This window comes from Oncorhynchus mykiss, chromosome 25, assembly GCF_057628025.1.
Source record: "Oncorhynchus mykiss isolate SJ-2025 chromosome 25, ASM5762802v1, whole genome shotgun sequence".
Classification (NCBI taxonomy): Eukaryota; Metazoa; Chordata; class Actinopteri; order Salmoniformes; family Salmonidae; genus Oncorhynchus; species Oncorhynchus mykiss.
Window position 1 is genome coordinate 41,607,052 of NC_143046.1, and position 13,890 is coordinate 41,620,941.

Consider the following 13,890-nt stretch of genomic DNA (forward strand, 5'->3'; position numbering starts at 1 on the left):
TTCCATCATAGAATATTGTATTACTCAATTTCAAAATGAAAAAACAATTATGATGTGTCAAAATCTAATTTCAACATTAGGCTATACAAAATAAAATATTATATGATGAGTTATGGTGATGATATCCATTTCAAAGTTTGTACAATGGCATTGTATCTGGTTCGTGTCGAAATAAGTGACATTTACTATTGTCACACAAATAGTTTAAAGCGGTAATCAGCAGTTGAAACAATAACTAAGCTTTCTCCCTGCCCCCGTTTCGGTAAAGAGGGATGGGGCTGGAGAAATGCAACCACTCTCAAATTCATAGACAGAGCAATAGGATGCAAGGACTGACCATCCATGACATCTAAATGATAGCTTTAACCATCTTTTGAGGCTATATAGTGTTTGTTCACATTTACTTTGATACAAACACTGGAGTAAATCAAGCTTATATTTTAGGTTCTGATGAGGTACAGTTCAACTAAGCTCATGAGGCAATTATAAGTTATATTTTTCATGAATCAATGGTCCCCCCAAGCCACAGATATGAGCTATCAAGAGGATTCCAAGAGCAGGATGGAGTGGAGGACTAAATCAAATCAAATAAAATTGTATTGGTCAAATGCATCAAATACAACAGGTGTAGACTTTACAATGAAATGCTTACAAGCATAAATATTAGAGGGGGTCAGTGTAAAGTAAATTGTCCAGGTAGCCATTTGATTAACCAATCTTATGGCTTGGGGGTAGGAGCTGCTCAGGTGCCTTCTGGTCACAGACTTGGTGCTCCGGTATCGCTTGCCGTGCGGTAGCAGAGAGAACAGTCTATGACTTGGGTGGTTGGAGTCTGACAAGTTTTAGGGCCTTCCTCCTGGTTCGGCCCCGAGCAGTTGTCATTTCAAGCGATGATGCAGCCAGTCAAGATGGTGGAGCTCAATGGTGCAGTTGTAGAACTTTTTGAGGATATTATCAGCCTTCTGAAAGACTATTGAAGGTGGATGGACTCGAGGACGATGGCGGAAGCGGATGGTGAACTTGAATCTGATGGCAGTGGAAACAAGAAGAAATTGGCTATTGTCCAAAAGAATGGGAAAATAAGCTAAATTGCGAGTCTTGATAATATCCCAGTGTATCTGTATCTGAGATTTATAGAAAACAGATATACAGAACCAGTCAAAAGTTTGGACACATTCAAGGTTTTTCTTTATTTGTACTATTTTCTACATTGTGGAATAATAGTGAAGATATCAAAACTATGAAATAACATTTATAGAATCATGTAGACACCACAAAAGTGTTATACAAATAAAAATATATTTGATATATGACATTCTTCAAAGCAGCCACCCTTTGCCTTGATGACAGCTTTGCACACTCTTGGCATTCTCTCAATCAGCTTCATGAGAAGCTATACAGAAGATAGCCCTATTTGGTAGAAGACCAAGTTCATATTATGGCCAGAACAGCTCAAATAAGCAAAGAGAAACAACAGTCCATTGTTACTTTAATGTCAGTCAATACGGAACATTTCAAGAACTTTGGAAGTTTATTCAAGTGCAGTCACAAAAACCATCAAGCGCTATGATGAAACTGGCTCTCATGAGGACCACCAAAGGAGAGGAAAACCCAAAGTTACCTCTGCTGCAGGGGATAAATTCATTAGATGAGGCGCGATTTCGCCTGGCATAGAAAATGTGCTCACTCGTCAGGAGCAACACGTCTTCAAACTGATGCAAAGAATGCAAATTAGCTGCGTTTTGTTTAACATTTTTTCAATTGATTTTTTGTTGCATATATCCATAAAATTATGCCAACCGATTCATGATTTCGACTGGCTGAGAAACGTTGCCTGTCTGTCTCGTCCCGACTCCCGACACTTTGGGACAGTATGAGATCGAATTTGAATATTGAAACAATGTTGCAAATGTCAGAGAGACAGACATCAAGGTTTATACAAATCTCCGCTGTTGAAAACGTAATGTTATTCTAAAAGAAATGTGAGATAATGTTATTGTAAAAGACGTGAGATAATGTCTAGATGCTTTTTATAGTGGAGATCAAGACCAATGTCTCATGTTAGGAATTTTCTAATCTGATTTGTCTATGTGGGAATTGTCTTTCTGGTCTTTCTGGTCCGAGCGTCAGTTAGACTGCAGTACCGAAAACTGTAGGAGCAGTCGAAACTCTGCTTCTAGACCGGAACCCAGGCCCCTTCATCTGCCACAGCACCTGACACCGCTCTCGACAGGAGTGGAAACTAAAAAGAAGGGAGGGAATTCTTAGCCAGCGGCAGTCGTTTGTAGGTAAGTGTTTTCTTGATGTTTTGGTTTAAACGTTTGTGGGAATTGTCTTTCTGGTCCGAGCGTCAGTTAGACTGCAGTACCGAAGCAATACTGTAGGAGCAGTCGAAACTTTGCTTCTAGACCGGAACCCAGGCCCCTTCATCTGCCACAGCACCTGACACCGCTCTCGACAGGAGTGGAAACTAAAAATAAGGGAGGGAATTCTTAGCCAGCGGCAGTCGTTTGTAGGTAAGTGTTTTCTTGATGTTTTGGTTTAAACGTTTGTCTTAATGAGATATTTTGTCATGTTGTGATTATAGCTAAGGTAGCTAGCTATCTGTACTGTTACCTAACAAGCAAGCTAACAAGATTGTACTGACGGTAGTTCGACAGCTTCATTAAGCGTAAATCATAGTCTAGACGCCGAGACGTAAATTAAGCGTAAATCATACAGACGCCGAGACGCGATAGTACGGCGTCCCTTTGTAACATTACTACGCGGCTCATATACCACCATTCTCGGGGGATGTACAGTCCGAGCGCGCACCTCCCCACACTGCACGAACGCAACATGGAAAGTGTTGGTCCCATGATTTCATGAGCTGAAATGAAAGATCCTAGAAAGATCCATTTGCACAAAAAGCTTATTTCTCTCATATGATTACATTTGCCAAGATAATCCACTTGACAGGTGTGGCATATCAATAATCTGATTCAACAGCATGAACATTACACAGCATGATCATTACATTACCCTTGTGCTGGGGACAATAAAATGCCACTCTAAATTGTGCAGTTTTGTCACACAACACAATATAACTCAAGTTGATGAAATGTGCAATTGGCATGCTGACTAAGGAATGTCCACCAGAGCTGTTGCCAGATAATTTGTCAGTACATCCAACTGGCCTCACAACCGCAGAGCACGTGTAACAATGCCAGCCCAGAACCTCCACATCCGGCTTATTCACCTGAGAAACACCTGAGAAATACTACTCAGTTTCATGTCTGTAATAAAGCCTTTTTGTAAGGAAAAACTCCTTCTGATTGGCCCACCCACTTGGGAGCAAGGCCTAGCCTGTCTCAAGTGTTAGGACTGTGCCCACCCATGGCTGAGACCTTGCCCAGTCATGTGAAATCCATAGATTAGTGCCTCGTTTATTTCAATTGATTTCATTATATGAACTGTAACTCAGTAAAATCGTTGAAATTGTTGCATGTTGTGTTGTAATATTTTTGTTCAGTATAGTTTTTTTTACACTCAACATGAAATGACAGTCACTTGTTATGTAGCTAGATAGCTAGCTTCTTTATTTTGAGCCTTTTACCACCACCATGACTATCCATTTGATTAGTAATAGGGCAAATTAATGTTTGTTTCCTACTTTCACAGTGTGTGCTGCTGACAAACTAACATGTTGTCGGAAGGCAGCTCCTTCATGAAGGGGATGGCCCTGGGAGGCATATTCTGCCTGTTGTTGTCCCTGTTAGGGAGCTTCACACCGGGCATGCAGTCTAGCCCAGAGGACCAGCACCACCACCACCACATCAAGGCTCCCACCAACGATGAGCTACAGAGCCTGTCCGAGCCCCAGATGGTGGAGCTGAGCCAGAAGGTGCGAGTCTATTGCGTCATCATGGTTCAGCCTAAGGTCCTAGTGTATTGGGCCACAGCCAAGGACACCTGGGGTAAACACTGCGACCAGGCTGTATTCTACAGCTCTGAGTCAGCCAAAGCTCTGGAAGCGGTGGACCTTAACGAACAGGACGAGTGGGCCAAGCTGCACAAGGCCCTGAAGCACGCGTACGACAATTCCGGTGACCTGCGCTGGTTCTTTGTGGCGCGGCCTACCACCTTTGCCATTATTGAGAACCTCAAGTACCTCGTTCTGGCCAAAGACCCCAACGAGCCCTTTTACATCGGCCACACCGTGAAATCGGGCGAACTGGAGTACGTTGAGTACGAGAGCGGCATCGTGCTGAGCTACGAGGCCCTCAGAAGGCTGGTGAACGTGTTCAAAGACGGGGAGAAGTGTCCAGAGCGAGGCAGGTCCCTTTGGAAGCTAAGCGAGGAGAAACAGCTGGCTATATGTCTGAAGTACACTGGGGTCTTTGCAGAGAACGGTGAGGACACACAGGGCAAGGGGCTGTTCAACAGTAAGAGTGTGGGTTCACTCATCGAAGACGGCATGTCCAAAAACTCTTTGGATGTGGTGGAGGGCTGTTGCTCTGACTTAGCCATCACCTTTAGCGGAATGTCACCAAACCAGATGCAGGTCATGATGTTTGGGGTTTACAGACTACGCCCGTATGGGCACAACTTCCATGATTCCTTGATATTCCTGCCCCCCGAGGGCTCTGACAATGATTAAAGTGCAAGGCTTCCCCCTTTGGGCCAGACATGGAATTAAAAAGACTGCTGCTGTGTAATGTCAAGTTGAACTGTTGAACTGTTTTCTTATTCAGTTTGTATACATGAGGGAGGGTGGCAAATCATTAGTCTTTAGTCTTTTATACCTTTTGAAATTTGCACTCCGCACAATACAATTGTGGTTGTGAAGAATGAATGAACAGATGTAGGCTAATGCAGTGCTATGAAGAAATATATCTACTTCTTTCACACAATTGATTTATTTATTTTCATTGGTATGTGTGGCTAATTTGGTTTAATTAGGCTAATACAAGGCCACACAGAGTGAACATTTGGTGAAATTGATCAAGTATTGAGATGACTGTAAAAGTCTGTAAACAAATAGTTTGCTACACATGATTGTTGTCATTGTAATGAAATGAATGTTGGTGGATTTGTTTTTTGTTTATTTGTAACTATTTTACCCACTTGGAAAACCAGGTGAAATAAAAATTGACTGAAATTGACAGCCATGTTTATCCTCCTAATACCAACAACTAAATGAAATGACTGTTCTGTTGCTGCATTCAGTCAGTGGCAAATCATAGTTCTTAATGATAAAAAGTGCTAAACCAAATATAGAGGACTGTAAAGCAAAATTGTCCTAGCTCATAGTGAAGCATTTTCATCTTACCCATTGTTTTTGATAAGCTAAAAATATATATATATGACACGCACACTTACACACACACTTTTAGGGACTCATGTAATATGGCTAAAATAGATGTTTCTGACTAGTAATTACCAGTTGTAAGCGCCGTTCGAATAGATTTTTCCCAGTCATATGTGGTAAACAAAGAGAATGATAGAGATACAGTATCATCTTTATACACAGTGTACAAAACATTAGGAACACCTGCTCTTTCCATGACAGACTGGCCAGGAGAAAGTAGTGATCCCTTTTTTTGTATAACCCCCCCCCCCCCCCACACACACCCATCTTAATAAACATGGAATCATGTAATAACCAAAAAAGTGTTAAATCAAAATATATGTTATATTTGAGATTCTTCAAAGTAGCCACCCTTTGTCTTGAGAGCTTTGCACACTCTTGGTATGATCTCAACCATCTTCAGGTAGTCACCTGAAATGCATTTCAATTAACAGGTGTGTCTTAAATTTATTTGTGAAATTTATTTTCTTCTTAATGGGTTTGAGCCAACAAGTTGTGTTGTGACAAGGTAGGGGTGGTATACAGACGATAGCCCTATTTGGCAAAAGACCAAGTCCATATTATGGCAAGAACAGCTCAAATAAGCAAACAGTTCATCATTAAGACATGAAGGTCAGTCAATCTGTACAATTTCAAGAACTTTGAAAGTTTCTTCAAGTGCAGTTGCAAAAACCATCAAGCGCTATGATGAAACTGGCTATCATGAGGACCGCCACAGGAAAGAAAGACCCAGAGTTACCTCTGCTGCAGAGGATAAGTTCATTAGAGTTACCAGTCTCACAAATTGCAGCCCAAATAAATGCTTCACAGAGTTCAAGTAACAGAACTATCTCAACATCAACTGTTCAGAGGAGACTGTGTGAATCAGGCCTTCATGGTCGAATTGCTGCAAAGAAACCACTACTAAAGGACACCAATAAGAAGAAGACTTGCTTTGGCCAAGAAACACAAGCAGTGGACATTAGACCCGTGGAAATCTGGCCTTTGGCCTGATGAGTCCAAACTGGAGATTTTTGGTTCCAACTGCCGTGTCTTTGTGAGAAGCAGAGTAGGTGAATGGAGGATCTGCGCATGTGTGGTTGCCAGTGTGGAGCATGGAGGAGAAGGTCTGATCGCGTGGATGAGCTTAGCTGGTGACACGGTCTGATTTATTTAGAATTCAAGGCACATTTAACCAGCATGGCTACCACCGCATTTTGCAGCGATACCTAGTGGTGAAAAAAGTACTCAATTGTCATACTTGAGTAAAAGAAAAGATACCTTAATAGAAAATTACTCAAGTAAAAGTAAAAGTCACCCAGTAAAATACTACTTGAGTAAAAGTCAAAGTATTTGGTTTTAAATATACTTAAGTATCAAAAGTAAATGGAATTTCTAAAATGTACTTAAGTATAAAAAGTATAAGTATAAAGAATTTCAAGTAACTTATATTAAGCAAACCAGACAACCCAATTTTGTATTTATTTTTGACGGACAGCCAGAGGCACACTCCAACACTCAGACATCATTTACAAACTAAGCATTTGTGTTTAGTGAGTCCGCCAGATCAGAGTCAGTAGGGATGACAAGGGATGTTCTATTGAGAAGTGTGTGAATTGGACCATTTTCCTGTCAAAATGTAATGAGTACTTTTGGGTGTCAGGGAAAATGGAATTGTAACCAGTTTTGTATGGCATGTTTAAGAAAGGGCGATACTTTAAACAAAATTCCATCACTTCCCTGATTACCTTCCCTATACAGTGGAGAGAACAAGTATTTGATACACTGCTGATTTTGCAGGTTTTCCTACTTACAAAGCATGTAGAGGTCTGTCATTTTTGATCATAGGTACACTTCAACTGTGAGAGACGGAATCTAAAACAAAAATCCAGAAAATCACATTGTATGATTTTTAAGTAATTAATTTGCATTTTATTGCATGATATAAGTATTTGATACATCAGAAAAGCAGAACTTCATATTTGGTACAGAAACCTTTGTTTGCAATTACAGAGATCATACGTTTCCTGTTGTTCTTGACCAGGTTTGCACACACTGCAGGAGGGATTTTGGCCCACTCCTCCATACAGACCTTCTCCAGATCCTTCAGGTTTCGGGCTGTCGCTGGGCAATACGGAATTTCAGCTCCATCCAAAGATGTTCTATTGGGTTCAGGTCTTGAGACTGGCTAGGCCACTCCAGGACCTTGAGATGCTTCTTACGGAGCCACTCCTTAGTTGCCCTGGCTGTGTGTTTCGGGTCATTGTCATGCTGGAAGACCCAGCTACGACCCATCTTCAATGCTCTTACTGAGGGAAGGAGGTTGTTGGCCAAGATCTCGCGATACATGGCCCCATCCATCCTCCCCTCAATACGGTGCAGTCGTCCTGTCCCCTTTGCAGAAAAGCATCCCCAAAGAATGATGTTTCCACCTCCATGCTTCACGGTTGGGATGGTGTTCTTGGGGTTGCACTCATCCTTCTTCTTCCTCCAAACACGGCGAGTGGAGTTTAGACCAAAAAGCTCAATTTTTGTCTCATCACACCACATGACCTTCTCCCATTCCTCCTCTGGAACATCCAGATGGTCATTGGCAAACTTCAGACGGGCCTGGACATGCGCTTGCTTGAGCAGGGGGACCTTGCGTACGCTGCAGGATTTTAATCCATGACGGCGTAGTGTGTTACTAATGGTTTTCTTTGAGACTGTGGTCCCAGCTCTCTTCAGGTCATTGACCAGGTCCTGCCATGTAGTTCTGGGCTGATCCCTCCCCTTCCTCATGATCATTGATGCCCCACGAGGTGAGCTCTTGCATGGATACCCAGACCGAGGGTGATTGACCGTCATCTTGAACTTGAACCAAGCTGCTTGCCTATTGTCCTGTAGCCCATCCCAGCCTTGTGCAGGTCTACAATTTAACCCCCGATGTCCTTACACAGCTCTCTGGTCTTGGCCATTGTGGAGAGGTTGGAGTCTGTTCGATTGAGTGTGCGGACAGGTGTCTTTTATACAGGTAATGAGTGGAGAACAGGAGGGCTTCTTAAAGAAAAACTAACAGGTCTGTGAGAGCCGCAATTCTTACTGGTTGATAGGTGATCAAATACTTATCTCATGCAATAACATGCAAATGAATTACTTAAAAATCATACAATGTGATTTTCTAGATTTTTGTTTTAGATTCCGTCTCTCACAGTTGAAGTGTACCTATGATGAAAATTACAGACCTCTACATCCTTTGTAAGTAGGAAACACTGCCGATTTTGCAGGTTATCAAATACTTGTTCTCCCCACTGTATATGTCACTCCCTTTGGTTCCTTCCCCAGGCGTCATTGTTTCTGTTTCCTGTCTGTGTGTTGTTCGTGTGTCTGGTTTAATTTATTTATTAAAACTCACTCCATATGATTACACATTAGTAAGTAAGTACACTGTGATAGGACCAAATAGTTAATCAATGTGATTTTTCCAAAAATAGACAAGTATTTACTTCATTTACTACATGGCTGCCGAATCTTATCTATTTTTTGCAAACTTTCATTTGAAATTGTTTGTGGAGCCTCCCGAGTGGCGCAGTGGTCTGTTACGTGGGCACGATTAAATATTTTGATTGCACTTCAACTCACGTTGTTTGAGCGCCCTCCACTTCTTTCCATTATCAATATTTATATACAGACACAGTAGTAAACTACAGTCTAATCATATTTAAGTTAATTTCAAATTCAAGTTAACTGCCACGTGATTCTCCATCCATGTCGGCAACCTACTCTATTTCAAAGAGATCACACATACTTGGCGCACTTGAACGCTCACGCCCAAATAGGAGAGGTAGGCTACTGAAGTTGAAGCTGCAAATTCTGTGTGAATAATGCAAAAAAAAAAAGTGATTTTAATACAATAGGTAGGCCAACGCATACAATGCAGAACGAGGATAGTTTCCAAATAATCTGTGGGACACCAACAAAAAAAAAAAAGAATCCCAACATCGTCTGTCTGACTGCCCCTAGCATGACATATGTTAATCGTACTCTCCTTGCGTTGTGTTTTGTCCAAATAAATCACCCCAGCCAGTGGTCCCAGTTGAGCATTATTTATAATCTGTTGTTAAATAGGAAACAGCACGTTAGTTGTGCAGGGCTTAATGATGTTGATGGCTGTCAATGGTAAAATCTGTAGCATGAACGCAACTGTGTTAGCAGTGAGCTTATGTGACCATTACATCGGTGCATGCTAGCTAACAGACTTATATACAGCAATCATATACCAAAGCACATCCCAGAAAGCCCCTCGATCCCTAACAGGTGCCATATGTATAAATCAGCAATGGACAGCAAACTTGTACACATTGTAAAATAGTATTCAGAACGTGACCTACCCCTTGCATCACATTTTCATACTGGGGAGACCTGACATTCGCGATCTCCCCCTTTTTTTGTTTTACTTCACCTTTATTTAACCAGGTAAGCCGGCTGAGAACAAGTTCTCATTTACAACTGCGACCTGGCCAAGATAAAGCAAAGCAGTGTGACACAAACAACAACACAGCGTTACATATGGAATAAACAAGCATACAGTCAATAACACAATAGAAGAAAATAGTCTATATACAGTGTGTGCAAATGGTGTGAGGAGGTAAGGCAATAAATAGGCCATAGTAGCGAAGTAATTACAATTTAGCAGATTAACACTGCAGTGATAGATGATCAGATGATGATGTGCAAGTAGTGATTCTGATGTGCAAAAGAGCAGAAAAGTAAATACAAACAATATGGGGGTCAGGTAGGTAGATTGGGTGGGCTATTTACAGATGGACTATGTACAGCTGCAGCGATCGGTTAGCTGCTCAGATAGCTGATGTTTAAAGTTAGTGAGGAAAATGTAAGTCTCCAGCTTCAGAGATTTTTGCAATTCGTTCCAGTCACTGGCAGCAGAGAACTGGAAGGAAAGGCGCCAAAGAAAGTGCTGGCTTGGGGGATGACCAGTGAGATATACATGCTGGAGCGCGTGCTACGGGTGGGTGTTGTTATCGTGACCAGTGAGCTGAGGTAAGGCGGAACTTTACCTAGCATAGACTTATAGGTGACCTGGAGCCAGTAGGTCTGACGACGAATATGTAGCGTGGGCCAGCCGACTAGAGCATACAGGTCGCAGTGGTGGGTGGTATAAGGCTTAGACTGCATCCAGTTTGCTGAGTAGAGTGTTGGAAGCTATTTTGTAGATGACATCGCCAAAGTCGAGGATTGGTAGGATAGTCAGTTTTACTAGGGTAAGTTTGGCGGCGTGAGTGGAGGCTTTGTTGCAAAATATAAAGCCGATTCTAGATTTGATTTTGGATTGGAGATGTTTGATATGAGTCTGGAAGGAAAGTTTACAGTCTAGCCAGACACCTAGGTATTTGTAGTTGTCCACATATTCTAGGTCAGAACCGTCCAGAGTAGTGATGCTAGTCAGGCGGGCGGGTGCGGGCAGCGAACGGTTGAAAAGCATGCATTTGGTTTTACTAGCGTTTCGGAGCAGTTGGAGGCCACGGAAGGAGTGTTGTATGGCATTGAAGCTCATTTGGAGGTTAGTTAACACAGTGTCCAAAGAAGGGCCAGATGTATACAGAATGGTGTCGTCTGCGTAGAGGTGGATCAGGGAATCACCCACAGCAATAGCGACATCGTTGATATATACAGAGAAAAGAGTCGGCCCGAGAATTGAACCCTGTGGTACCCCCATAGAGACTGCCAGAAGTTTCGACAACAGGCCCTCCGATTTGACACACTGAAGTCTGTCTGCGAAGTAGTTGGTGAACCAGGCGAGGCAGTCATTTGAGAAACCAAGGCTGTTGAGTCTGCCAATAAGAATACAGTGATTTGACAGAGTCGAAAGCCTTGGCCAGGTCAATGAAGACGGCTGCCCAGTACTGTCTTATCGATTGTTTAGTACCTTGAGCGTGGCTGAGGTGCACCCATGACCAGCTCGGAAACTGGATTGCACAGCGGAGAAGAATAAGAATGCAATAAGAATGCTTGAACATTAAACACACCTTTCTTTTCAGGCAAGTGGAAACATAACCAACCCTGTTACACAAGCATCCCACGGGAATGCAGCCCTCTTGTGCAGTCAGTACACAAAACTATGCTCATCGTGTCTTAGCAGGATCAGATGGTGACTGGGGTCTCAGCATGCTCAGACAGTCAGGGAAGTCCAGTCTACAGAGCACAGGTGAATTTTGCAGTATATTAACAATATCAGTGAATGATACAAAGTTCCATCTTGAAATGATGGGTAGACCTACAGTAGCTACAGGGCAGTGGATTAAGTTTAAAGCTACAGTGTGGGATTTGGGAATAATGGTCATTTCCATTATTCAACCATTGGTTCTATTCTTGGATAATATAATGTATACATGTACACCAAGGCAATTCCTTGTCATGCCTCATTTTAGGAAGATCAGATGGTGACAGGGGTCTCAGCAGGTTCAGACAGTCAGGGAAGACCAGTCTGTGACAGAGGTGAGATACAGTTTTGCAGATACAAACCTTTATTCTCTCTGCGCAGTAAACTCTGGACAAGGACAGGCCAGATGCTATTTTAAGGCAGTATGACAAACCTCCAAACTTGATTTCCAAACTATCAAGGGTTGATAGAAGCTTTTATCGATGACACAAAACATGTAAAACAAGGATGTGAGGAAGACCTGTTAGAAGCTATTGATGATGATGAATGGATACAGATGTGTTTGAATGTCCAGTCGTGTTCGTATCATCTCAGACATAAATGACTGCAGTTTAAGGCCATCCATAGAATGTACTATATGCCAGTGAAACTGAATTCCATGCACTCAGAAATGTCATTCCTCTGCCGGAGGTGTAAAACACAAAAGGGGACATATTTGCATATGTTTTGGTCTTACAAAGGCTGGCTAAATTCTGCCAAATAGTGTGTTCTTTTATCTCAGCAAGTCTACAGAATCTCCCTTCTCCCTGTTTTGTTTGCTTGGAAATGTTGATACTGGAGACTGTTATCTGAAGAAACTGTGTAACCAAGCATTTATAGCAGCTAAGAAATGCATTGCAATTAATTGGAGGGTTGGTTATCCTCCCAGAATGTCAAGTTATGTATTACTATATTAAGGGTATATTGGGCAACTTTCATAAGGTCTGAATGCCTTATATGGAATACAGTATGACTAAAGATATCTGTATTGAAAACGTGCTCACGTCAGGGGAGATGCCCATTTAGGCTATCCCTAGCTGCTGGGCTGCTCAGTCCTGGCCCTGGTGGTCTTCCGTCCTGTGGGTTGTCACTCTGGGATTGGCCTAACACACCCAAAACCAATAATGAATGTTTAACTAAGATCCTAAAGCGGGGGTGGGGTGTGTTGGGGAGCTGTAGGGTGTTAGACCCCTAGGGACAGAATGAGGCGACAGTTATATTGTATGCAACTAAAAAGAGCTCTACACTACTATTAGTAATATGAGATTAATTATATGGAGGATTTGCAGTTTCTGTGTGTTAATATATATGAGGTATGTGTTTTTTTTTGTTGTTTTTTTTTTTTCCCCCAAACCTTTCCTGTGGGAATTTTTAAAAATGAAGGTGTGAACTGGGAATTCAATTGTGTTGGGAGAGAGTTGAGTTATTGACTAGACTGGTGGGGGTTAGGCGTGGGGGTTGGGCTGGCTGGTTGGTCTGGTTGGTCTGGTTGAAATTTGATATAGAGGATGTCTTAATAAAGACAGTGAAGTCTGTATTTTTTCAAGAGTGGAGCATTTGTTAGGCTACTGGTTAACGGTGTAACAGTATTTGTTATTGAATTACCTTTTATCTAGTTCAGTCTTATTAATCACTTAAACATTTTTAATAATGAGCTCTTACCTAGCTTGATGACAATGGGTATTTTTCCTTACTTTTTGTTCTAAATGGAGACAACATATTGGATTGTGTAAAAATGCAGGAAATTAGCTTTAGTTGCACCCAAAAAATCTGGGGGATGACACCCAGACCCCCGCCAGGTTATGTCCCCCCACTTCAAATGTTAAATGAATCAAATGATTGACATTTGAAGTGGGGGAACATAACCTGGCGGTGGTCTGGGTGTCCTCCCCCAGGTTATGTCCCCCCACTTCTAAAACCAAAGTGAATAATAGTGACATTGAATGAAAATAAAAGTGAATAAGTCCTGTACAACGTATTTCCATAGCTGGTAAATGACTATAGCACAGCTGTCTCAGCCTCCAGTATTTATGCTGCAGTAGTTTGTGTCGGGGGACTAGGGTCAGTTTGTTATATCTGGAGTACTTCTCCTGTCCTATTCGGTGTCCTGTGTGAATTTAAGTGTGCTCTCTCTAATTCCCTCTTTCTCTTTCTTTCTCTCTCTCTCGGAGGACCTGAGCCCTAGGACCATGCCTCAGGACTACCTGACATGATGACTCCTTGCTGTCCCCAGTCCACCTGGCCGTGCTGCTGCTCCAGTTTCAACTGTTCTGCCTTATTATTATTATTGGACCATGCTGGTCATTTATGAACATTTGAACATCTTGGCCATGTTCTGTTATAATCTCCACCCGGCACAGCC

The 13,890-nt window shown here is 42.1% G+C and overlaps 1 protein-coding gene and 1 long non-coding RNA gene across 7 annotated transcripts in view; one reads left to right on the top strand and one right to left on the bottom strand.

The window, feature by feature from the left end:
• LOC110505174 (uncharacterized) overlaps positions 1 to 13,890 on the bottom strand; it is a 25,218-nt gene continuing 11,328 nt past the window's right edge. For all 5 annotated transcript variants that reach the window (XR_016491726.1, XR_016491727.1, XR_016491725.1 and 2 more), the window contains exon 6: positions 1 to 1,026. This is a non-coding gene — a long non-coding RNA (uncharacterized LOC110505174). The remainder of the gene's footprint in view (positions 1,027 to 13,890) is intronic.
• Positions 1,861 to 5,146, top strand: LOC110505171 (C1GALT1-specific chaperone 1). Of its 2 annotated transcripts, none has more exons than XM_021584198.3 (2): positions 1,861 to 2,516; positions 3,661 to 5,146. In XM_021584198.3, exon 2 carries the CDS (start codon positions 3,683 to 3,685, stop codon positions 4,637 to 4,639), a length of 957 nt encoding a protein of 318 aa, XP_021439873.3. In that variant the 5' UTR covers positions 1,861 to 2,516; positions 3,661 to 3,682; the 3' UTR covers positions 4,640 to 5,146. The 2 variants fall into 2 exon arrangements, with proteins under 2 accessions (XP_021439873.3, XP_021439875.3); XM_021584200.3 differs by having other exon boundaries at positions 2,161 to 2,512.

What these genes read in the sequence shown, in the direction of transcription:
- LOC110505171 (XM_021584198.3), top strand. Translation starts at nt 3,683, where the DNA reads ATGTTGTCGGAAGGCAGCTCCTTCATGAAGGGGATGGCCCTGGGAGGC.